Source organism: Heterocephalus glaber, unplaced genomic scaffold (assembly GCF_053883595.1).
Source record: "Heterocephalus glaber isolate CG9 unplaced genomic scaffold, H.glaber_assembly_v1.0 deba00001689, whole genome shotgun sequence".
Taxonomy (NCBI): Eukaryota; Metazoa; Chordata; class Mammalia; order Rodentia; family Bathyergidae; genus Heterocephalus; species Heterocephalus glaber.
This window is the reverse complement of record NW_028258414.1, coordinates 11,168,697-11,194,772: the sequence shown is the minus strand read 5'-3', so window position 1 is coordinate 11,194,772 and position 26,076 is coordinate 11,168,697. Positions and strand designations below refer to the sequence as shown.

The 26,076-nt window shown below is 53.3% G+C and overlaps 1 protein-coding gene across 15 annotated transcripts in view; it reads right to left on the bottom strand.

The window, feature by feature from the left end:
- Paqr5 (progestin and adipoQ receptor family member 5) overlaps window positions 1-24,489 on the bottom strand; it is a 39,763-nt gene extending 15,274 nt beyond the window's left edge. For 2 of the 15 annotated variants that reach the window (XM_087199214.1, XM_087199215.1), the window contains exons 1-2: window positions 13,505-13,829; window positions 4,776-4,923 (exon numbers count right to left, since the gene is read on the bottom strand). Coding sequence is in view for 4 of the 15 variants with exons in the window: in XM_087199210.1 (XP_087055336.1) it covers window positions 4,776-4,826 (51 nt within the window). In the remaining 11 variants the exon portion in view is untranslated. Of the gene's footprint in view, window positions 1-4,775; window positions 4,924-13,504; window positions 13,830-16,923; window positions 17,082-23,506; window positions 23,894-24,358 lie in introns of those variants that run through there. The other 13 variants (XM_013076246.3, XM_087199217.1, XM_087199210.1 and 10 more) reach the window with 12 other exon arrangements.
- Window positions 24,490-26,076: the final 1,587 nt, after the last annotated feature.

Sequence of the window (26,076 nt, the reverse complement as noted above, 5' to 3'; positions counted from 1 at the left end):
ACAGAGGGAGGAATATGAGAAGATGCAGAGACACAGTGGCCATTTGTGACCTCAAACCCTTGTCTTAATCACCTTCCCTTTGCTGCAGCAAAATGCCTGCCACCTGCAACTTAGAGAGGTTTTCTTCACTCACATACAGTCCAGGCCATCAGCTGGCTCCAAAGCAGCAACAGGATGGCACAGGGGCCTGGCAGAGGAAAAGGTGCTTAATGCATGGCAGCCAGGAAGCAGAGAGAAGGGAGGAGGAAGACAGGAATCCAACCTCCCAGGCCACGCCCTCGGGGACTGCCTCCAGCCAGCCCCTGCCCCTACCGCACAGCCAAGAACTCATCCGTCAATGGGGTGAATCCACTGATGAGCACAGCACCCCATGAGCGAGTTACCTTCCACACACAGGAGAATCTGGGAGACACTTTAGATCTAAACCATGACAGACCTCGATCTTGGATTTCCAGCCATGGAGAACTGGGAAAAGATAACCTTCTGGGGTCTCAGCCCCTTGGACTGTGGGTTGTTTTGTTTTAATGGCAGCCCCAGAAAATGAATATAGGTGCTGAGGTTTGGTGACACTCTCCGGAAGCCAACCTTCCTCTGCCAGTATCCACCTGTCACCCGAGGTCACACTGTGCTTGGTGGCAGGTGCGAGATGCTGCATTCCTCACCAGCTCCCAAGCCTGCTCCTGCCTTGCAATGCACCGTCACCTTCCCTCCCAGAATGCAGTTCATTCCCTCCCAGAATGCAGTTCATCTCAGAAGAGGAGAAAGGAGAGTGACAAGGCAACCACAAAGACACAGGGATGGGGCCGGGGATTTAGCTCAGTGGCACCGCGCCTGCCTTAAAAGTGCAAGGTCCTGAGTTCAATCCCCAGTACCAAAAAAAAAAAGTTACAGGCATGGAAAGCTAGTACAGGGAAACGTTGGAGACCTGGGGAGGTTCTGTTAGGGGACTGCACACAGAGCACAGTCGGAGAGAGGCCACCAGGCTGGCTTTGAAGCTGGAGAAATTGAGTGAGCGGCCAGCAACAGGGGAAGCTTCTAGAAGCTGGAAGAGGCAGGGAACAGGTTTTGCCCTGCAGTCTCCATGGACACCATTGATTTCAGCCAAGCCTGACCCAGGTCAGAGCAGTAATCTACAGAACTGTAGGATAATTAATTGTTTTGTTTTATTTTGTTTTTGCAGTGCTGAGGATCAAATCCAGAGCCTTGCACATGCTAGACAAGAGCTCTGCCACTGAGCCACATCCACATCCCCAGCCCAAATGTGTGTGCGCGTGCATGTGTGTGTGTGTGTGTGTGTGTGTATGTTGTAGTTGTGGTTGTTACTGTGGATCAAACTCAGGGCCTTGTGCATGAGAGGCAAGTGCTCTACCACTGAGCTACCCCCTCAGCTCTGTTATCTTTCTTTTTTTAAGTCACCAAATTTGTAGTAATTTGTCACGGCAGTGTCTTAGTCACTTTCCCATCACTGGGACACAATAAGAAACACTCAGGACTTGAAGGAGCACAGGTTTATTGTGGCTCACAGTTGTTGGGGTTGCAGTCCATGGCTGGGTGGCTCCAAGGCAGGGGAGCATGGTGAAGGAGAGCTACTCATGTCATGGTGCACAGGAAGTAGAGAGAGAAGGGAGGAGCCAGGAGAGAGATAAACTCCTCCAAGCCACGCCCCCGGGGACCACCTCTTCCAACCAAACCCCACCTCCTAACAATGAGTCATCTCTGGGTGCCCATAATCACCTTCCAAAAGCCCTGCCTGCGAATGCATGAGGGTCTTAGGGGACATCTAGATACAAACCATAACAAGCAGCAGCAGAAAACTAATACAAAGTAAGAATTTGACCAAAAATGCAAACATACTCTTGGCACTGCGTGTGGACAGCACATGGCATGAATTGCTTCCAAGAGAGGCAACAGCTTTCTCTGGAACAATGTGAAGATCATGTGTCCCTCCCCAGCGGGAGACATCTTGCTAAAACATGTATCAAACCTCACCTTAAAGTACTCTCATTCACACAGTGAGAATATGGAACTCATGCTGGTAAACATTTAGATTTAATTTAGACAAAATACAAGGTGGCTGGAAGAAATCAAGATCCTCACATACCACGGTGAATTCCATCTTTATTGGGAAATGACATTAATTTTGAATTTGAGCTGTCTGCTGATATTTGTTATGGGATAATGTTAGCAAAAGCTGACCAAAAAAAAAATCTCAGTTTGGCTATTTTACTTCTTTTTTTTTTCGTACCAGGGATCGAACTCAGGACCTTGCGCTTGTGAGGCAGGTCCGGTGCCACTGAGCTAAATCCCTGGCCTGCTATTTCACTTTTAAAGGGATTAAAAATACACATTTATTTTAAAAAAAATATGTACTGGATTTTTCTAAACCAAAGGAGCTGCACATGAAGTACACACAAAAACGGTGACATTCTGAAAAAATAAAATTCAAAAAAGAAACCAAAAATGTCTGTGAATTAAGAAAGAAAAGACTCATATATAAAAATCATCCTAAAATCAGTTTCTATAGAGATTCTTTTCTGGACTTTGTAGATTGTGGTGTAATTTTGACTAAGAAAATCCTGCTATTTTCAGCTTTCCTGATAGTATCTTTTTTCTTAATAAAATCATAATATTGTATTAACTAGATATTGCTTCTAGAGAAGAAAAATAGCAATATGAGAAAGTGGCCTACATAAAATTAAAATAATAATTTTTGGTTTATATAATTATATGTACATTTATTGCAATGATTTATTTCTGGTTCTCAATGTGGATTTGAGGATATCATTTGGTAATTCCAATTGTTCTACCTCAGCAAAACTGAGCAGAAACTCAGCAGAAATATCTCCCAATTGAATTAATTTCTTAATTTCTTTTCTTTTTTCTGTCTTTCTTTCTTTTTTTTTTTTTCTTTTTTAACTTTTTAACTGCTATGTAGTTCAGGCTGATCTTGAACTCACTATGTAGCCCAGGCTGGTCTTGAACTTGCAGCAATCCTCCTGCCTCAGGCTCCTGAGTGCTAGGATTTTAAGCATGTGCTACCATGCTCCACTAATTTCTTATCTAAGAATTGTAATAACTCAAGAATGACAATCTCAATATCTTTGTCAACAGAACACAAATTATATAACATCAATTATAATACCATAATTCATAATTTTGCTGAAATGAAAGAAAAAGAAATTTTATAGAATAAATGTAATAATTTATGAATTATGCATGAATTATGCATGTTTTTGCTTCATTACTTTTTCAAACAACACTAACGCATGAACATAACACCCAGATATGTGTGCTAATAATTAGATGCAGGTGTCCCAGATGTTCTGCTGACTTCAGATCTGTAAATAAGGATCCACATCAGGCAGCACACACCTGTGACCCCAGCACTCAGGAGGCTGAGGCAGGAAGATCGAAAGTTTGAGCCCAGCCTGGGCAATTTACCGACTTAGCAAGACTCTATCTCAAAAACTAAACAGGGCTAGGAATGCAGCTCAGTACAAAGGCCCTGGGTTCAATCCCCAGTACTCAAAAAAGAAAGCAAAGAATGGAATGAATGAAGGAAGGAAGGAACAAAGGAAGATCATCCCTTCAAGAAGCTTTCCTGACCCCTTCCTGCTGTATGACATAAGTGGCCAATCACCTATGTGAAACTGTCTGTCCCTAACCTTCACAAAGTGCTCCTTAATCCTCCTGATTCATAGGAGGAAGGACAGGATTTCTATGCAGCTATCGCCTGAATACTGTGGAGAAGCATTGTGCCCACCAGAACCAGTCAATGAAAACACCATGAATAAATAGATCAAGAAGTCACCCCAAGGTCCTGCTGGTCACCACCACCAATGCTCAGCAGGCAGAGTCATGCCAGGGGCAAGCAGAGGCCACACTTGGGAATGGCCTCCCACTTTGTGGGTTGTGCTTGTTTCCCCCAGCAGCCACTGCCACCTTCCTGGGGTCACCTGGCATCTCAGATTTTCAGGATTCAGCCTGGCAGGTGTCTTTTTGAATCTCCCATGTGTGGTGCTGAGTTTGGTTAGGAATTATTGGCGGGGGGTGGGGGGAGTGCTTGGAAGTCAGTCAGGTAGAAAAGGGCTCTCAGCCTCCCTGATAGTCCCCAAGTGAAACTTCCTGCCATGAATAATACTCTTTTGTCTCCAGTCCCCAAAGAAAGGAATCTGCCACTGAGACATGTGTCACTGAGGTGCAGCAACACATTTGCTTCTCCAGGGAGAAGGAGGTCACCCAATTGTCCCTGGACACTGCCAGAGTGACATCTCCAGTGTCAGCCAGGTGCAGATGTGTCAGGAGACTTCCCAGACCCAGGAGTCCATGGAAAGGGGGCACCAAGGTCTCCTCACCAGCCCCTGCCATCACCCTTACACAAGCCTGGCCTGGGCCTCCAGCAAGGGACCAGGATGATAGCAAAGCCACAGAGGTGACTGCAGCCCCATCTTGCTTTCAAGAGCCCACACAGGGTCCTAAAAATCCACCTCCAACTGCTTCAGCTTCCTCTCACCAGCCTGACCTGAATCTGCAACCTGGACAACTCTGCTTCTGGAAGAAGCACAGGTATCGCAGAAGGGCTATATCTTCCACTGCAGGGATCACTTCTGTTTCTGGTTTGGTGAATGCAAGGGAGATGCTTGTTTCCTCACTAGGGTGTGAGAAGGCACCCTTGAGGGAAGGGGCCTGCCGAGAGCAGGGGAGAGCTGTGTCCCCCCTGCAGATCCAGCCCCTGGCCGCACCCAGGGCTTACTTGACACAAACTCAGCACGTACCTGGGGCACCTGGTCTATGTTGAACAGCTTGGGGACCTTCAGGCTCAGCATGTTGATGCTGGGTTATCAAGGCCAGTGGGGGACAGCCCCTGCCTGTCGACAGGCTTTCCTCAAAGCACTGCCATGCCTGGGGTGCTGGGCTGCATCCCTGCAAGAAGACCACATGGAGAAATCACGTCAGTCACCACCTAACTCCAGCCAAGTCAGGGAAATCTGGCTATTCCACTATGGGATTTGCACTCGCTAATAATGTCAACACATCCAACTTCTTTAAATCCCACAACAAACCAGGTGTGGTGGTGCACACCTGTAATCCTACCACTCTGGGAGGCTGAGACAGGAGGATCGCTGCAAGTTTGAGGCCAGCCTGGGCTGCATAGAGAGTTCAAGGCCAGCCTGAATTACATAGTGAGACCTTGTCTCAAGAAACCAATAAAATAAATAAATAAAATAAATTTTAAAAATAAAGGGCTGGGGCAATAGTTCAGTGCAAAGGCCCAGGTTCAACCCCTATTGCTGATGATCAATCAATCAATCAAATAATGAATAAAAAGTTAATACTTTCCAAGTAAACTACAGCACTGTGTGAATGGGCCATAGTACAGTACACCCTTGGTTTCCCCAGTTGAAGTCACCAAGCCTTTCCCCTCAGAAGTGCTACCCACTCACCCAGTGGCAGGACAAGAGAGAAAGATGCAGGACTGGGGGAAACTCAAGCACCCCTGCAAACCCCCCAAATAGTTCTGGGAACCAAGGTTGGGCCTCACAGTTCCACCTGCCAAGGTCCCTTGGTTCCCCTTGGACTTGAGTCAGTTTCACCGTCAAGGAAAAGACATAGTCTTTATGTCACAGCATATGTCATCTGGGGAGGAGGACCAGACTCACAACAAAGTAGCAGAGCACAAAACTGAGTGATACACAAAGAGTAGGGTATAAACCCAGTAGTGATACAAAGTAGCAAGATATCAACCTTGGGACTGATACAGAGTAGCAAGGTATGAACCCCAGGAATGATACAGAGTAGCAGGGTATAAACCCTAGAAATGATACAAAGTAGCAGAGGAACTAATCATCACTTCTTTCTGTCACTGAAGTTTCCTGCATTCAGTCGGCCAAAAGCCAGGGAAAGGGCCACATGTGGAATTCTCTGTTACCCTGAAAGCTGCAGAAGCTTTAAGGAAAAGCTAAAGTTCCGCTGCTGGAAACATTGTATCTGTGTGTGATACACAGCACACCAGAAAGTAGGAATCCTCCCGCCTCCCTCTATGCTAGTCCCCTTTGCATGGGAAAGAGAACCTAGTAAGACAGTCCTTGTCTCCAAGAAATATATGCAAAAGGGACCGATACACACAGGTTCTCCAAAGAGAAAGAACTTCAACAGGACAGGGATTCCCAACCCCCCAGGCCACTGTCCCCTTAGATTCTGGGGCACACAACAGGAGGTGAGCTGCTGGATGGGGAGCGAAGCTTTGTCTGTGTTTCCAGCCGCCCCCATGTCTCTGTCACCACCCCAGCTCTGCCTCCTGTGGGATCAGTGAGGCAGTAGACGCCTAGGAGCTTAGCGCCCTGCTGTGAACTGCTTATGTGCGAGGATCCAAGTTCCCCGCTCCTTAGGAGAATCTAACACAATAATAATAGAAACGAAGTGTAGAATATAATAATAGTAGAAATAAAGTGCACGATGTAATAATAGAAATAAAGTGCCCCAAAACGTGATGCACTTGAATCGTCCCCAAACCAGCTCCCATGATCCCCACCCTGGCTGTGGAAATTTTCTTCCATGAAATGGATCCCTGGTACCAAAATGGTCAGGGACAGCTGCCCTAGGATCTCTAGGATCCCTAGGATCTCAGAGGGATTGAGTGGGAATCCGGAAGCTGAGAAATCCCACGACAAGTGGCCCACAGGCTAGAGTCCTGGCATGGTGTCTTGTGGCTCAGTCCATGTGCAGGGGCCTTGGAAAGGACCCAGGCAGCCACTGGTCCAACTCTCAGTCCCAGGCTCAAGGCTTTGAGAACCCAGGGGACCACAAATGTGAGTCTGGTAGCTCATAGCCAGAGAACCGGGAGTTCAGGTATGCACGGCAGAAGGAGGGCATCTTGCTCTGGAAGAGAAAGAATTTGCTGTTCCCTGCCTGCTTGCTCTATGCAGGTCCCCAAGTACTGGGGGACAGATCTTTTCCACAGCCCATGACTCCCACGCCCATAGGCCCACCTAGAAGTGATGCCATCTCAGCTCTCTGGTATCCTTGATTGGGGCACGCTGACACCTCTGAGTGCCACCATGACACCCAACTAAGCAACCCATGTCACCCCAAGGAGGGGACTTGCATCCACTCACACCATGCCAGCACTGGCCCCATCACCAGCTGCCAGGGTCCCACACTTGCTCTGCCATTTCCTGTGCAGCCCTGGGAAAGTCACGCAGTACCTTGGGCCTCGGTTTCTCCACCTGTGAGTCAGAAGCAACAGCAGCGTTTCCTCAAGGGCTGTCACGAGGGGTAGGAGAGGTGCCCTGTGTCAAGAGCCTACCATAAAGAAAGGTCCAACCAACACTAGCTAATGTTAGCTAATGTTATTCATTTCCAAATGGAAGATTAAGTTCACATTCCACACATGGGAAAGCAGAAGCTTGCAGCATCCAGGGGTTGCCAGATCCCGCAGCTAAGGACATGGCAGAGTTGGAGTTTGATTTCCAGAAGAAGTATGCTGACATCCCGGTCACCTGCACTGGCTGTGGAGAGCCACGGGATTTTCATCCCTAGTCACACAGACCATGTCGCCCCTAAAGAGTCTGCGGGGACAGAGGAGCAACAAGAAATCCCCCTGACTTTCCCTGCTGATGCTAACAAGCACCTTGGGTGGCCTGAGGCTCGAGAACGTCATGCCCTGTGTGACAGGAGCAAGACATGCAGGGCTTGGGCACCCCCAAGCAGAGGCCAGGCCTCCCTTCTTCCCCTCCCAGGTGTGACCTAGGCTACACTGAGGAAGCCACCTGACTTTCATCTTTGTCGTCAGGGAAACCAGATGTCCACGCCTACCTGGCCAGGCCAGCAGGAAACTAAGGAGATGCCAGATGTGAGGATGAGGGTTTGTATCCTAGGGTCCATGGGAACCCACAGATGGGCTTCAGGCGGTTTTTCAAATTACAGGTAAATCTGTGTGTGTGTGTGTGCGCGCACATGCATGCGCATGCACACGGGCTGTGCACACATGTGTGTCACTGGGGATGGAGCTATGGTTTCCAGTGAATCTTCAGTGATGTCTGAAGCCAAGGAAGGTTTGGGGCCCCAGCCCCCTGCGGCACACAGTGAACACAGCTAAAGCCACACCCAGGTCCTGAGATACCCTGGGGAATCCCAACCGGGCTAGGAGTGGCTGGGCCAGCTCTCGGGCAGTCATTGTGCCTGCTGATTAATGAGGGCCCTGTCCCCCACAGAAACCTGTCCCGCCCTGCCAATTGGCTGGGTGGGGCGCTGTCTCTGCGTGCACCCCACTCCGGAGAGCTGGTTCTGCAGGCTGCTCAGTTCCTGCTGTCCAATCTGGGGTGTCACACCCAGAGGCCACCAGCTTGGTGCTCACCTGCACCCCGGCTCTTGCCAGGCACTGCTGGCATAGTGTCACTGTGGGGATCCGAGGGAGCCCAGGATCACTCAAGCATCTTCTGAGCTAGGACTGAAGCTTAGCCAGCCATCACTGCCCCAGTTCTCCTTCCCTGGAGCTGTCGGTTCCTCTGCCAGCACCATGGGACTGTGTCCCAAGAGCTGCCTGCCACTGCGGGCTGTGTCCAACCTACATGCTGTGTCTTTTCCAATACACCTACACCTGTGACAAAGTTTCAGGATTTGGGGGCTGCCCCCGAGCTGTGCCCAGCCACAGTGGGGAACCCCGAGGAGCTGCAGGCCAGAGGTTGTGGGGGTCACCACAGGCTAAGCATCAATCCCGGTGAGCTTGGAAGATGCCAGTAGAGTGAGGATAATAAAATCATCAATGGCTTTGTCTTTGTTTTGCATGTAAAATGTGTTTTCTTGTTGTTTAACAGGGCTCAGGGTTTGGTTTTAAACCAGGCTGCACACATTCACCAGTGTGACATCTCTCTGACCATGACAAAATGGCTTCAGCTGCCAATACTTCATTACATCCAAAAGAAAAAAACTGTTCTAATTTTTAGGGGAAAAAAAACCCAATTCCAAGAATAATTAACATTTGTCTGTAATTTAAAACAAAATGGAGGCTAATGTTTCATGCTGCTTCATATGCCTTTCTCACACAGCCTGGGATAGGCTTCTAATACAACAGGTGTGCAAACACACACACACACAAATTCCTCCAAGCCATGAAACTCACAGCATGTCCACTGGAAAAGGTTTGTGACAGTACTGACCCTTGGGAGTTGAGTCCACTTAAACTTGGAGGGTATGATGTTTCCATTTGGAATCTATGCTAAAGGAATCTCTTGTCATGTTCAGATATAAAAGAATTTTGGGTAGTACCATCATTTTTCTACTTTAAAAGTCTAGAAACAATGTCAAAAAGCTTGACTTTGTTTTGTTTCCTGGGATAAGAGAGGAGAGTCTACAGGTTTGCATTTAGTTAAAAAAAAATCAAATGCCAGGTATGATGGCATATATCTGCTATCCCAGCAAAGGGAAGGTTGAGGCAGGAGGATCACTGGGAATTCCAGGCCAGCTTGAGCTACATAGTGAGTTCAAGGGCAGCCTGGACTACATAGGGAGACTCTGTCTCGGGAAAAAAAAAAATCACAACTCCAGCGACAGGAAGTAGGTATCAATGACTCTTGTGACAATGAAATACCAAGATATCTGCCAGATAACAAGCATTCAATCCAGGGTGGTGACTGTCACCCCAAGCCCCCAGCCCATGAAGCAGGCTCTCTCCTGCCCCTCCTGCCTTGGGCTTGTGAAACTGCCTAAAACACAGTTTCCCCCTGGGTCTTGCTCACCTCCCTGGCTGCTGCTGTGGTGGGCGACTACGATGGTGAACTCTCAGCTGGGCTTTAGGGTTCAGCCAGGGAATTAAACCTTTTTATGTTCAATCTTAGCTATTTAAATATTTACCGCTAGGACATTACTGCACATCTGGAAAAGGCTGAGTGATATTTCTAAGTCCACTGCAGAGAAAACTGGGAAAAACCCAGAGCTGGCTGTAAGTTATGGTCCATCCATGCAAACTTATACTGTGGTTATTAAAATGTTACAGATCCAGGGTAATGGACAGGAAACAGTATCAAGACAAGGTGTTAAATTAAAAGAGCGGGTCAGGGAACAGTGTAAATCTTGTAACAGTATCCACATAAATCTGTTACACTTCACTGCATGTGTATTTATGGACAGAAAAATGTTTCAAGACTGCTCCTCACCGAGTGTTCACTGTGGTCCTCCAGAAACCTAGGGGTTTGCCGACTTCCCTGGTCCTGAGACTTCACTTGCTCCACCTGTTACTCAAGGCTGAGCACAAAAGCATCATCCCACAATGCTCTAGGGCAAAACCAGCTTCCACTCTCTCTGGGGTTCGGGTTCTGCTGCTCCCAGACCCCATGGTCCAGTGTTTTCCAGGCAGGGGCTGCCACACTGCATTCACAGATATTATACTTCAGTGCCCACACTGTATATTTTGCTCCATGATATTTATTTCAGAAGTTTTAAAGAAAATTAGAAATTTCTAGTGGGTGTAGTGATGCTCACGTGTCAGCCCAGCACTTGGGAGGCTGAAGCAGGAAAATCACCAAGAGTTTGAGGCCAGCCTGAGCCACATAATGAGTTCAAGGGCAGTCTGAACTACAGAGTGAGACCTTGTCTCAAAAAAAAACAAAAAAAACAAAAATCTGAAATTTCAAACAAAAATAAAATATAAATTATAATACAAAGTATGACACAATTGGGGATATGAACTCTGGATATTTTATGAGGAGAAATGATCCATTTTTCAGGGGTCCCAATTGTATCATGGTACACTCTTTTTTTTGGTTTTATTTTGGTCTTTTGGTGATAGGAGCTCACTGTGTAGTCCAGGCTGGCCCCAAACTCATGGTGATCCTCCTGCTTCAACCTCCTGAGCTCTGAGATTACAGGCATGCGCCACCACACTTGGCAATTTATGCACAGTTTAAAGGAGTCTTGTCATTTAGAGACAGGAGAAGTGACAGGTGGGATGCAGGATGCTTCAGAGGGACTCTGAGTCTGGGTGATACTGGGGGTACTGAGCCAAAGCACCGAGGAATGAAGCGGCCATGATGGCTCACAGTGGAAGCCAGGCCTGGCAGTGCCTTTCCCTCCTTTCATTTCGCCCAAAGACGCTTCCCAAAGGAGACAATGACAAGTTGTAAAAACCTCAAAGATGTCCTGTGGCTCCTTGGATGCTGACAGCCACAGGCCAAGCAACACTGCGACCACAGTCCTTTCTATGGTGTGGAATCAACACTACGGTTTTGAAACCAATACAGGAAACGTTGCGTCAGCATCTCCTACTGCGCAGATAAAACTGAAGTCTGAAAGACAAACTGGAAACCCTTTGGAAACGAGAGTAATGGCTCCTTATAAATAAAAGACTTTAGAGTCCTGAAACAACACCACAGACCTGGTCAGCAGCAGAAAACAGGAGAGTATCACACACATCTACCATCTCCCCTCAGCCCCCAACTGCAGTATTCAGTCTGGAAAACTCCTGCCCTTTTTTTTGGAGACAGGATCTCGCTTTGGAGCCCAGGCTGGCCTCGTACTCATGGCAATCCTCCTGCCTCAGCCTCCCAAGTGCTGGGATAACTGGTGTGTGCTACCACGCCTATCTGCTGTTTGTAACATCGTCATACTGCCAATTTACTTTAAGATTCTGGTTTAAAAAGAATCAAGTAGTTTCTCTTAGGTTTTTAAGACTCAATTTTGAGCTTCTGAAGGGCACAGATTTTAGTTATGAATACTCCATTTTTACTTATTTTGGTGGTACTGGAGATTGAACCCTGGGGTGCTCTACCACTGAGCTACAGCCCCATCACTTTTGTTATTATTTTAATTTTGAGACAGGATCTTGGTAGGTTACCTCAGCTGGCCTTGAACTTGCTAGTCTCCTGCCTCAGCCTCTTGAATAGCTGGGATACAGGCATGCGCCTTGTGCCTGGCCATTTTTGTTTATTTTATCTACTAACATAGACCAGAGTTAGAATGCATGAGAATGTAAATTTACATTTACTTGGTGTTTCAAGACGTTTTTGTATTTCAAAGGATTAAATATTTGGGTTCGCTGTTTACGTTCTAAAATACCTTTTTGTACTATGCAAATATTTATGTCGGCGTTGTGTGACAGGCACAGGAACGGGCCTGGTTATTTCACTGCAGTGGGGCGCAGCTATGAGCAGGCGTGGTCCGCGCAGGGCAGCTCGGCTCCGAATCACCCAGGGAGATTCTCAACACTGACCCCCCGTCCCCAGCACAGTTATGTTGGGAGCAATGCTACATAATTCTAGGGAAAAATCATTTGAGTAGGCCCAGTTCTCCTGCCAACAGACCAGCCACGACATTCCAGACATAGTTGCATTTTGGCCTCGGGTCACAACTGAGACCTCAGTGATCCCCTGATGCTGTAATGCTCCAGGACAAGACCACACCTGCGGGAGACGCCGGGGAGGAACCAAATCTTCATCTGCATGGTTCCTCATTGTTCTTAGATTTCCACGGCCCCCCAGTCTTTTTACACCTTGTTTATCCCAATGTGAAGTACTCAACTCTGCATTTTCACTTGTTCCATCTGTTTCCCCATGTACTGAATAAAAAGTGCGGCAAGCTAGGGGGCTTTTGTCTTTGCCACCCTGAGCAGCACTGATCAGACCCAAAGCTCAGCTTCTTCTCGGTCTCATTTGTCTACCTTTCCTGTAATTCTCCGTGTGCTGCCGTGGCTTCCAGGAGACCAGGACTCACTGCAGAGGTTCTGGTAACGTCCCCTTCCCCTGTTCCCTACACAGTTAGAGCTGGCATCTGTCTCCTTGCAAACTTCAACCGGTCCAAAGTAGACAAGCAGACCCCCACCCCCACCCCACCCCCGCCCGGAGCTGGTCTGGCCCAGCCCTTTAGCAGAGCCCCGCCCGCCTGGCCACCTCTGTCACAGCAGTCACAGGGCTGACTCCCGGGCCTCCGCCCCTCCGCCCCTCCACTGCTGCTCTGCTATCAGATCACAAACTCGGGCTGAGATACAGGGGCTGCAGAGGAAGGAGGGGAAGGAGACTGAGCAGACAGTGCTGCTGTGGGCGCTCAGGGCGGCAGGCTGGGAGCCTGTAGGGCCGTGACCCCTCAGCACTGACCACGCCCAGGGCAGAGCCTCGGAGGTGACCCACCTGTGGTCACTGTCCCCTGGGGTGTGAGTCACAAGCCCAACAATGCCACTGAGTGGCCCAGGGCTGTGCCCACTCAGCCACCTCGCTGGGCTCTCGGCTGGCCCCGCAGTGATGCCCAGGCAGGGAGCATGGTCCTGAGCTCCTGGCCGGCCTGGCGTCCCCTGGGGACCGCATGGCACAGCCCACAGCCAGCAGCAGCACCAGCAGCGGGGTCACCAGAGGAGGGAGATGGAAGCTCCAGGGTGCTGCCCCTGCCCCCAGGTGCACAGTGGAGGCCTCACGTGAGCGCAGGTCCGGCCTGGCCCTCCCTGCGCCTGCTGCTCCCAGATGCCATTGCCGCACCCCCAGGTCCCCGCCACCAGCCTCCCCCCCAGGGGCCCGCACACCTCAGGCAGAGCAGCTCCCGGAGTGTCGCTGTCCCCTCTCTGAGGTCAGGGTCCTGCCTCCCTCGACCAGGGTCCTCAGAGCCATGCACAGCTTGGGAAAGGCCCGTGGGGCTCAGGGGAGCTCAGAGAGGCCACGGGGAGGGGATGGAGACCCCAAAAAGCCAGGGCTTGCATTGGCAGAAGGGGCAGCAGTGTCCCCGTGCAGCACAGGCTCGGTGGGGACAGCAGCGCCAGGCAGGGAGCAGAGGCGGGCACAGCACGGGTGCAGAGAGCACCCAGGAAGCAGCACCCCAAGTGCGTTGCTCCAGGCCCTGGAACCCCCTCTGATTTGCATCCAGAGCAGCCTTCCCTGGCAATCATTAACTCAGCTTCACCCCTGTTAACCAATAAAAGCGGCTGGTGAGCCACTCGCGTAATTATTACACCAAGACGCACCCGGGCGGTGAGGGGACGGGAGACGGGGGCACGAAGGTTGCATCCAGTGCAGGGTCGGGGCACAGCGATGCCCGGGCCATCAGCTGAGACCGAAGGGCAGAGGGGAAGGCAGGACTCACACAGGGCCACAGCCTGGGGGCTCAGGAGGGAGCTGAGAGGCCCTAGCCGGGGGTGACTCAGCGTCCCCACTGGGGATGTGGCCTTTGGGATTTGGAATCTGCTGCACCCAGGCCCACTTCCCTCCTCCGTACAAAGGAGATGACAGTGTTGGCCTGAAATCCCAGTTCTGGCTGGTGGGGTGTAATCCCAGCTGGATCCAGTGATGGACTAGGGACCCTGTGGCAGAGCTGTGACAGGGTCCTTATTCCAGCCCTAGGAAGCACACAGGTTGTGGTGGGAAAACACATCATTCAAAAACTCCTGAGGAACGGCTCTCTCTGCATTGGCCCCGAGACCACAAGGCTGAGCTCTGAAGGCTGAGGCAGGAGTCTCCTGTCTCCCCCAAGTCTCGCTGCCTAGGTTGACCTCTGGCACTGACCCAGGTCCCCTGCAAGCCTGGAGGGCCCTCAGGAGGAGGCAGCGTGGAGTCATGGGTGGGTGGAATGGGGTGAGCAGGACTCCAGCTGTGGCTGTCCCTACCCCAGGCAATCCTTTCTGTCCCAAGCTGTATCCCAGAGCCCTGTGGGGATGCAAGTGGCAGAGCTGGCAGGCAGGGACACACTCATTGGGCCTTGTGTTTCTCAGGGACACATCTGGGCTGGTGTCTGTGCAAGGAGGCAGGAAAGTGGTCCCCTCTGTGGTGTGAGCCAAGGGCCACTCCCGTGCCCTGAGACTTCACTGAGACTTCACTGTTAGAGATTCATTTCTTTGGGTCTTTTTTTTTGGTACTGGGGAATCAAAGTCGGGTCCTTGTGCTTGCGCAGCAGGCGGCAAAACCACTGAGCTAAATCCCTGGCCCATTTCTTTGGGTCTTTAAGGAAGGGCTTGAAGGATGCACTGAGGAAGATGGAGGTGCTATGGGAATTAGCTGAAATCCTTAGAGAAAATGCTTCTTTTTCTCATTTTTCACACAGAGGCCTGATGGCCCTCCCTAGCAAAGGGATTTTGTACCCCATAAGCTGGGGTTCCAGAGGGACAAGTCAGAGTAGGAAGGGAAGAGGGTCAACAGCCCCAGTGCTAGGCCCATCATTAATAATTTGAGGTACAAGGAACACTGGACAAGAGGTCAGATCTGTTCACAATGACTGAGGTGTGGAACCAGGCTCAGTGGCCACTGACAAATGCATAAATAAAGAAAATGAAGGGAGTAAACACAATGAAGAACTACTCAGCCAGGAAGAAGAGTGATAACAGAGTACTACTCACCCAGGAAGAAGAATGCAAACCCATTATTTGCAGTAAAATGGATGATGGTACTGCAGGTCACTGCACTAAGTGAAATAAGCCAGACACAGATAGACAAGTACTGCTGTTCTCTCTTCTGTGTGGAAGTGACCTGAATGTAGTGTAGTGATTAGAAGAGGTGGGGAAGGGTGGGTGGCTGGATTTGACTGACATGTGTTGAAATAGCACACTGAGCCCCATTAATATGTTCAATTAAGACATATTAATTAAACTGAGCATAGGGGTGCACACTCTTAATCCCAGCACTGGGGAGGCTGAGGGAGGAGGATCGTTGCCAGCTCAAAGCCAGCCTGGGTTACATAATGAGTTCAGGGCCAGCCTGGACTACACAACAAGACCCTGTCTCAAAAAATCTGCAAAATAAAACAAAAAGATATGTTAATCAAAAACAAAATAAAATATCACATCACAAAAATAGAGTACCCAGCACCAGCAGACTTGGTAGCTAGGCCAAGGATACAACAGGCTTGACCTTGGAGCCTGAAGCCTTGGGCTCAGCAGAGCCCAGCTATTGTAGATAGATGAGTGAGGTAGGAATATTACAGGCAGTCAGATAGGGCCAGGTCCTCAAGAGAGGCAGGGCAAAGGTGGAACACACCACAGCCGTGTGGAAACCAGGCCTCAAGATAAAGACAAGATGGCCAGACCTGCATACTTCCTCGAAGGACAGACACTGGGCCTGATGAAGCCCAGTGAGTGACCAGGACCTCTGGACCCACCACTTCCTAGGAGAATCTTGGTTCTTTCCATCCACGCTTGTTACGTGACTTGTTTCCCAATTGGACCACTGTTACCTGAGTGATGACTGTGTTTGTCACCTTATACGGCTGTGGCCCATGTCGGACCCATGTGAGTTCCACCCTATAAAACTCCTCTGTAATGTGGGGTCCCCGGCTACCCACTCGGGACGCCTGCTGTCACTCAGAAGCTTTCCTGTCGATAAATATCTTCCAACTCCTAACCTCCTTTTTTCCTAGAATTCATTCTTTGATTTTTAAAGAACAAGAGCTTGGCGGATCACACAGCTAACAGGTCGGGAGATGTCAGATTTCGTATTTCATCTCCGGTATTACTTCCTGTATCTCAGCCACAGGTGTTCCCTGCCTCGGCAACTCCCAGATTCCCTGAGGCCCCAGGACCTGGACAGGATCACTCGGAAGAGGGCGGTGCTTCTGGGAGAGCAGCCAGTGGGGAGCTGGGGCCCAGGGCCAGAACCCCCAGTCCTGCTGCGCTGTGACCTAGAAGCAGCTCCAGCCCCTGAGCCTCAGAAGCTGTCCTGGGACAAAGGTGCTTGACCTGCATGCAGGAAGCGAGGGCCAGTGTGACAGGACCTGCACCCCATTCAGGGCTCGGCGCCCCTCCCCTGCTTCCCCCGAGAAAGGGCCTCAGGCGGTGACCGCACCCAGCCACCTGGAGCCAGAGGTTCCTGCAGTGAGGACTGACCAGGCGCAGCAGAGGCCTCTGAGGTCACCCACCTCACCAGAGCCACCCCAGCTGCTGTCCAAGCCCAGTCCCCAGGGCCCCTCTGATGGCAGAGAGGCGACCGTCACATCCTCCGGCCTCCCCCGCCTCCTAGACACCTGGGTCCGAGGGACGGGGACTTCCTTCCGGTCCTCGTCCTGTGCCACCTTTCCCAGACCCACTTCTGCCCGGGTCTTCCTCTTTCCTGTCAGGGCCTCCGCCACCACCGCCTCGTAGCTTCCCCTTTTCTCCACGCTGACAGCTGCCGCCTTGCGTGCTGTGGGCAGGAAACGGACACAGGGACCTGTCAGGAGCCCCGGCTGGGGCCCGCTCAGGGTCCACGAGAACTGGGTGAGGGCTGGCCAAGTGGGAGCCACACCTGCACAAATCCCACTCTCACTCCCAGAGTGGCAACAGTAAGTGGGGTGTGGCAGTGCACGTCTGTAATCCCAGCCTATGGGAGGCTGAGGCAGGAGGATTTTGGGTTTGAGCCCAATTTGGGTCGCTTAGCAACTTAGGAAGACCCTGTCTCCCTCCAAAAAAAAAAGAACTGGGATGTAGCTCAGTGCAAAGGCCCTGGGTTTAATCCTAAAGCATCCCCTCAAACAAAAAGAAATCACAAGATGATACATGTGCTCACTAGAGGGGGGCTTGGGTGTGTGAACGTCCGGCCCACAGGGCTGGGAGCCCGGGCGGCACCGTGCAAGGGCTCCCTGAGAGATGTGGAGTGAGGAGCAGGCCCCCAGCCCTGAACGGTAGCAGCACTGCCCGCCTCAGTCCTCGTCAGTGGACTCCTCGTGCTCTGGGGACCTCGGGTTTGAGCATTCTTTCCCCTGACAGAAGGACCCGCTTGGATGGGGCCCAGACAGTGTGGGGCTCGGGCAGGAGGGGCCTGGGCGGCTGGAGCCAGAGAGGAGGGGTGTGGAGCTTCCTACACCCCTCAGGGGGAGGAGGTGGGGGCCAAGAGCAGCTGGCATGGGGCTGTCACTCACACAGGGTCCAGGAAGGCCGAGGAGGCCAGGAGGCTGAAGTGGGAGGGAGGCCTCTGGGGCACTCGGTATGGAGCCCAGCACTCTCCCAGTGAGCTACAGCCCCCACTCTTTTGAATGTTTTATTGGAGACAGCAGCTCACTTTGCTAAGTGACTAAGTTGCCCAGGCTGGGCTTGAACCCTCTTGGCTCAGCCTCCCAGCTCAGCATGCTGGGATCACCAGTGCACTTTGCCACACCTGGCTGAGCACAGAGCCTGTGTGCGGGTGAGGAAGAGGCCAGGCAGACGGCTCCGGGCAGGCTGGGTGGGTCTAGCTGGGGGCAGGGAGCCAGCGGCCCGGCCACAGAGGGCTCCCTGGCTGCCTCTTCCTGGACTGGGTGACCCGGGGCCTAGAAATGTCTCTGGGTGTGGGAGGGAGATAGGAGAGGCTCAGGCCTCCTGGATACCTGGGCAGAGGCAAACAACTCACCACTGCGTGGGCTGGCACCGGCAGATGCCACACAGACAAACAGAACCCGAGGAAACACCGAGCACAGCCGTCCCCGCCCTCCTGTCACCTTTGAGTCCCTCGGCCCGAAAGCCACTCTTGCTCCAGGCTGGGACCTGTTCACGGCTCCTCAGGGACCTCCAGGCCCCATGAATCTCTCCCTGCAGCCTTCATACGTCTTAAAATCAGCAGTGACAGAGCTGCGTGTAGTGGTGCCCACCTGTAATCCCACCTACTCTGGGAGGCTGAGGCAGGAGGATCCCAAGTTTGCACCCAGCCTGGGCAACTTAGTGACTTGGTGGGATCCTGTCTCAAAGTCAAAATAGAAAAAGGGCTGGGGATGGCCCTAGGTTCAACCCTCAGTATATAGAGGAAGGAAGGAAGGAAGGAAGAGAGGGAGGGAGGGAGGGAGGGAGGGGCAAATTAAAACCATACCAAGAAACTAGTTTTTGCCCTCCAGATCAGCAAACATGAGCTGCCTCCCCTCTATGCAGGAAAGCACATTCTCACTGACCCACAGACAGCAAACTGCTGCTATCTTTCAGAATACAAGCGCATGTCCCCTCTGACCCAGCCTGCACTTCTGGGACATTATCCCACACGCATCCACCAACTTGCGCAAAAGGACCCAAGTACAAGGTGACGCTGGGGGACATCATCTGTGGAGGCAAAGGCCTCACGGGAGCAAGTCTGGCGTGGTGGCGCATGCCTGTAATCCCAGCACTTGGGGGGCTAAGGCGGGAGGATCACCTTGAGTTCAAGGCCAGCCTGGGCTGCATGGCAAGATCCTGTGTCAAAAAACATAAACCAAAAAAACCCCAAAGCTCCATGTGCATAACCCAGGAGATTAGTTCAATAATGGAGCAGCTATGTATTGGAATATTAGGTAGCAGGAAACAGAAAGAAGCAGCACTCTGCCACTGTATGGAAAAACCTCAAGGTGGAGCGCCAAGTGGAAGATTAAGGGATGCAGAGTGTGCATAGTTCAGTGCCATCTGGGGAGACAATCTCGACTTGCATGAGACCTGCTTGGTGTGGGGCAAACAAGCAGGATTAAATACACAAAGTCCTCTCTGACTCACGGCCCTGTATGGCTCAATACACCCACCTGCCTCAGCTGACAGCTGTGTGGGAAGCCTGTCTGCAGCTGTCTCTCCTCCCAGCTGCTGCCAGCCCCTCAGGCCACCAGGTGGCGGCCACCTCCAGTCCCTGTCTGATGTGCAGCAACTCCTTTTGGCCAGTCTACCCTGCTGCCCCCAGCCCTCTGCCTGCTCACTGGGAGGCTGCCCTGCCTCAGCTTCTAAATCCTGGCAGACCCACTGCATTCAGGTGACTCCTGATGCCCACCGGTAACTTCTGAGTCACGTGATGTCCCTCAGGGGTCTCCAACCAATAAGCCCCAAATGAGACTCAGCTCCATTGTCGACACCTGGGGCATCCTTACCACTGCTTTGGCCAAACCCTTCCCATTACCAAAACCCACCTGTGTTTCCTCTGGGACATCCCCAGAGCCCATCTACCCAGAATCCATCTCCCTACCTCCACTACTGCTCACCTAACAGAAGCCTCTTGCATGGGCAGTGCCAGTGGCCTCCCAGTCTCCTCCATGCTCTTCCTACCCCAGGGCCTTTGCACATTCATATCCCAGGCTGAGAGTTCTCTCCTCTGTTATAGTTTGGATAAGTGTCCCCAAAGGCTTGTTTGCTAAATGCTTGGTCCCCAACCCATGGCCTCTTGAGAAGTGGTGGACCCTAAAAGGAGTGAGACTGGAGCAGGGTGTGGTGGTACAGGCCTGTAATCCCAGAACTCTGGGAGGCTGAGGCAGGAGGACTGCAAATTTGAACCCAGCCTGGGCAACTTAGCAAGGCCCTATCCCCAAATAAAAAATAGAGAGGGCTGGGGATGTAGCTCAGTGGTAAAGCACAGAGCACCACTGGGTTCTATCCACAGTTAAAAAAACATATATATGCCAGGGCCTGGCCGGAAGTCACACGGAGATGTGGCCTGAAGAGGACACTGGGGGCTTGGCCCCTCCCCTCCCACTCTTTGCCTCCTCAGTGCTTTTGTTGCAGTGACAGGAGGCTGAGGAACACACCTGCCCTCTACCCTTGCCTAGGAATCAGCTCGATGCATTCTCTTCCACTTTCCAGAATCACAGTAACATCATTTCCCCAGGGGACCTCTCCTGAGCCCCAGAACAACAGGTCTCAACTGGGGGGACTTTGCTCCCCAGGGAACAATGTCTGGAGTTTTTTCTTTTTTCTTTTTTTGAGACAGGGTCTCACTCTGTAGCCCAGTGTGGCCTGGAACTCACAGCAACCCTCCTGCCTCAGCCTCCTGAGCGCTGGGATTGCAGGTGTACACCACTATGACCAGCTTGAAAATAGACCTGTTTTCTTTCCAATGACCCCATCTGTGATCCTGTGTAAATAGCAACAGAAAACAGCCCAGCACAGGGCACCTTGAGAGTCAGTTCACAGGGACAAAAAGCAGAACTCTGGCTTCCAGGGGCTGAGGCTGGGGACAGTTTCAGCCGGGGAGGATGGAAAAATGGCAGCGACGGAGGGGGTGACAATCACAGAGCAAGGCGAATGTGCTGCCTGACAACCAACTATGCATTCAAAATGATTGAAGCGGTGACTTTCAAGACTGTGTTTTGCCACAATAACAAAAAGACAAAAACAAACCAGAACAAGAACCCCCACCTCTGCAGCCAGTTCGAGGCCAGCCTGGACCACACAGTGAGACCCTGTCTCTAAAAACAAAACAAAACAAAACAAAACAGTGACCAACTTCTAAGATTCATCAGCAACCCCACCTCTTGCCCCAGCCTCAGTGCCATTAAACATTGCAGCCAGAGGGGATTCTGGGGACAAAGTTAATAAACAGCTATCTTGGAGAAGTAAACAAAGTAAAACCAGGCAGTTTAGGTTGGCGCAGGCCTGGCCCTGCCTCCAGCATGGGCTGTGCTGGGGGGAGGCGGTGATTCACTTCCTGTGTCCCCGCCCAGGGCAAGGACAGAGAGGACAGTGGCTGAGAAGCTGGGTCCCCCAGCAGGACATAGAATCAGGCCAGAAGCCAGGCTCCGTGGTGCACACTTATAATCCCAGCCCTCAGGGAGGCTGAGGCAGGAGGATCTCAAATTTGAGCCAGCCTGGGCAACTTAGTGAGACCCTGTTCCAGCTCAGGGGTGCAGTGACCAACCCCAAGGCCAGCAGTAGGCTGGCAGTGCAGCTGTTTGGGACCCTGGGACCAAGGTCACCCGACCACCTGGGCCCAGGGCTGCCGTTCATCACAGGGAAGAGCATGTCATGACAGGGCGGAGGTGGATTCCGGCAAATGCCTTTTTGGGGTCCCCAGAGTCTGGAGCACACGGGAGCTCTGGCCTGGTGTCAGGGTCAGAAGGGACTGCGATTCTCCAAGGTGAAACCTGGCTCTGAGGCCCGCCGTGGCTGTGGCTTTGGGGACACTGTTTTCCCCCACAGGCCCCACTGCCAAGCTCCATAGCCCCCCGTTCTGTGCAGGCAGCCGTGTCTGTCTCCAGAGGGGGCAGATGCTGGGCACCCGAGCTCCGAGGAGGCCCCAGGGTTAGGGACAACTGACTCACGTGGTGTCGCAACGGCGTAGTTTTCCAGGCACTGTGGCTAAAGCCATCAGACTTGTAGGGATGGTGGTGATAGGCACAGGGCCAGGGGACAGCCATGTGTGACGCTGGGTCTCGGCCCAGGGCCTCTCTCGCTTCAGGAGAAGAGAGCCACAAACAACTCATTTCTCCAAGGGAAGTCTCATTCTGCCGTCTCATCTGCCTTGCCTCCTTCCTTCCTACTCAATGTTGCCCAAAACCTGGAAAACTCCTATACATCCTTCAGGGCCCACTTTCTGGAGTCCCTCCCACAACTCTGGGCTCGGCAAGTGCATTCCAACTCTGATTTGGAAAACCATGAGGGCAATGGAAAAAGAGGTTTAGGGTCAATGCTGGGGCGGGGCAAAAGGCCAAAGCTCCCCACAGATCTAATGCATGGGGACTGCAAGCAGGTGCTTATGCTGGGGCCCTGCAGCAGAGATGGGGCTGGCTTCGTACTAATGCGGGTCCAACTAGGAATGAGCATGGAGCTGCTTAGGGCCCCAGGTAGGGCGTCCCAGGAAGGACCCTCAGGTCCTGACTGAGGGAGGGTGGCTGCTAGGCAGGTGGGGCCTTCCACACTGTCCCTTGGCCTTGCCAGCAATGAGCAAGACACTGCCTGTCTCCACCCACAGGGCTCGAGGGTCCCCACATGGTAGGTTGCCCCCTGCTCCCAGCAGGCACGGAGCAGGGCCAAACCCTCCTTTCCTCCCCAAAGAGTCTGGGTTTGTATTGTTCTGGCGATGGAACACAGTCCTGTTCTTATTTTTCATTTTGAGATGGGGTCTCACTAAGTCACTAAGTTACCCAGGCTGGACTTGAACTGTGATCCTCCTGCCCCAGCCTCCCAGAGATCTGGGGTTACAGCTCCCTCCACCACACGCAGCCAGAGATCATTTTTTTTTTTTTTTTTTTTTTGGTACCGGGGATCGAACTCGGGTCCTTGCGCTTGCAAAGCAGGCGGCGGAACCACTGGGCTGAATCCCCGGCCCCAGAGATCATCTTTAATCAAGGAAACTTCTTGCACCTTACTGGGTGCTCGGGGTGAGGGCTGCTCCCCAAGGGACAGCATGAGGCATGGGTGCTGCTAGGAGGACACAGAGCCCACGGGGGGTGCAGGGCTAGCACAGACACACACGCACACTCACACACTCACTCACACTCACAGGAATCCCAGCCGGACAAGCAGATTTTCCCCACTCCGTGGCTGCCCGGTGGGGGATAAGAACATGAGAAGACAGTGAAGAGTAACATTTCCAAATAAAATATGCGAGGATGGCTAAGAATCCCACAACGGGCCCAGTCCTCTGCCACCACCCCAGGCCAGGCCACCAGGGGCGTTTAACCCCGCACCACTGGAAGTGGGTTTAGGGGATGGAAAAGCCATCAGCTGTCTGGGACACCCAGGACTGTGGGTGCTCACTGGTTCAGAAAGTTGCGTGGTGGGGATCCCAGCACTCCCGAGGCTGAGGCAAGAGGATCACAAGTTCAAGGCCAGCCTGGGCTACATAGGAAAACGCTATCTTTAAGAAGAAAGTTGCTCCAAGCTGGGGAGGATGACAGGAGGTGTCTGGGGCAACTTCCTAGTTACTGGGGAGAGAACCTGGCTGTTGCAGTCAGTTGACGCCCGGCGGTAGAGCTCACTCCCTCTCTGTGGCCCCAGCCATAGCGTGGGGAGCCAGCGGGTGCTGCACGTTGCAACTCTGGTGCTCCACGCTGAGTTTCCCCGGCTTTCTACCCGCAGGGAGGGCCCTCTCCTCGGGCACAGGCAAGGGAAGAACCCAAGGCGAGGGCAGAGCCTGCCAGGCAGGGGTGCAGAAGCACGGTCCAGCCCTGAGGTTGCTGGTTAAGGTCTCCCCCGCCTGGTGACAAAGTCCAAGACTTCTCCCACTGGGCAACACCTGCTGCGCCCCTCACCCCCTGCTGCAGGGAGATGAGATCAGGGACTGACCAGCCGGTGCTCGCCGCCTTAGCTCCCCCGGGGTTCCGGGGTCCCCTGCCTCCCTCTGGTGGGAGGGCAGCTGCTGGATGAGACCCATCTGCGGGTGTCCACCCCGCGGTCCACCTGCTCCCCAGCCCGGGAACCCCGGGGGCCTCGGCGACGCGCAGCTCTGGTTGCGCTGAGTTGGGGCGCAGAGGACGAACTTGGGGCTCCCCATCGATGTCCCGGCTCCGGGAGTGGGATGGGGGGAGCTCAGATGTCAACTTCCCCTGAGAAATCGCCACTGGGCGCCTCTACCGAAGACTCACTGAAGGGGTGCAGGGTGGGGAAGGGATCCAGGTCCCTGGGGTCCGTGGGTCGGAAAGCGGGGAGCACGCGGCTTAGGGAGACCCCGACCCAAGCGCGCCGGAGCTCAGAGACAGTGGCGGAGGTGACTGCTCCGCCCACCCGGGGAAACTTTTCCAAGACCTGCGCCCGCCGGGCCCCCCCCCCCGGGGTCCCCGCCCCGGTTACCTAGGTCCCGAGGTCGCGGCGTCCGTGGACAGGGCGCCCGGGCCCGCGCTCCCGGCCCCTGCACCTGGCGGCGCCCGGTCGGCGCCAGCCGGTCCGCCCTGGCTCCTGGGCGCGGCGGGCGGGGCGTTCCAGGGAGGAGCCCAGGGCGCGGAGCCCCACCACGTGCCACCGACCGACCCGCACCTCCCAGGCTTCCCGCCCTCGCCCAGTCCAGGGAGCCCTGGCACCGAGAACTCCTCCCAGACTCCCGAGGGCTGGGACCCGCGGGGCTCCTGGGGCACAGGGCGGGGAAACCTGCAGGAAGGACAGGAAAACCGGGTGGGAGGAGTTTGGGCTGCGCTGTACCCCACACGGGGTCTCTGGAGGGCCCTGGCCCTGGGTCTCCTGGGCCCTCCTTGTACCCCAGGGCTCCCGGACTGGAAGTGCTGGGCCTGGCCTCCTGCCAACTGCTGGCAGTGACAAGAGGGGAAAGGACACAGAGGACAAAAAAGTTAGGCTACGAGGACCCAGATGTGGCAACTGCCAGGTCACAGCTACTTCCTGCTGCCACCACCAGGCCACAAGACCTGGGAAAATCCTCCGCTGGGACAAAAGTGGGCAGGAGGCAGGGAGACCCATCCTCCTCCCTTGCCTGGCTGGCGGGAAAAGCCCAGGACAGTCGCACACCTGGGCTGTCCTCCCCCAACTCCCTGACCTTGGGTGACTCTCCTTCTGCAGTGGGGTGTGGTGCCCGCTTTCGGCAAGTGGGTTGCAGTTTATGATCTCGGGCCCCTTTCTGTGGGTCCTTGCTTTATTAGAGTGTGTGTGTGTGTGTGTGTGTGTGTGTGTACTTACACATGCATGCCCATGCTTGTCCTCTCAGAGCTAAGTCTTCTGCCAGCCAGACCTTGCCAAGGGCGCCCGGCACGGGGGAGAGGATCCTGGCTCTGTGTGGAAGGCAGAGTGGCCCTGGATGGGCCCCTCAGCATCTGTGTGACAGATGCCGCAGCTGGGCACTCTGAGATGTGGACAGGAAGCCCTGGAGGGCACAGAAGGTGTGCGCTTCCTGGTCCCTTTCCATGCCCGGGCAGCGATGGGCTTTGGAGACAGGAGAGGGCGTGAGGGCTCTCCAGGGGCCAAACCTCACCCTGGGCACCCACTGCCAGCTACCAAGGCAAACAGCCACCCGGAGCCCCGCCTGGAGCACTGGCACTGGAGCCCCTCGGTGTCAGAGGGAGGAGGAGGCGGCGCCCAAGCTAAATGTGGGTGGCCGGTGGCTCAGTGAGGGGTGTGGGCATGGCTTGGCCAACCCCACTGCTGGGTACCACCGAAACCCGTCCCTGCTCTTGGGGCTCCGCCCAGCTGGAGGATGAGATGGGTGTGGAGCAGGATAGGCGCCGTGATGGGGCCGCTCAGGGCTCAGAGCAGGGGAAGGGAGGACAGGGCTGGGGCGAAGATCCCGTGGAGAGGGATTTGGGGAGTACTGGGTTCAGTCACCTGTGTCACAGTGAGGAGAGGGAGGCCCAAGAGGGGAAGTGACCCGCAGCAGAGTTGGGCTGGGCAGGGCCTAGGCCCCACTTTCCAGATGAGAACATGGAGCCCGGAGAGACGCTGGGCCTTGCCTGGGAGCCTGGGCCTAGATTGACCACTTCTGCCTTTGCTGCTTTGGGCTGTGAGACAGAGGAAGGAATGGATACAGGGGCGCCGACCCAGCATCAAGACCTCCTGCTGCCGCGCCC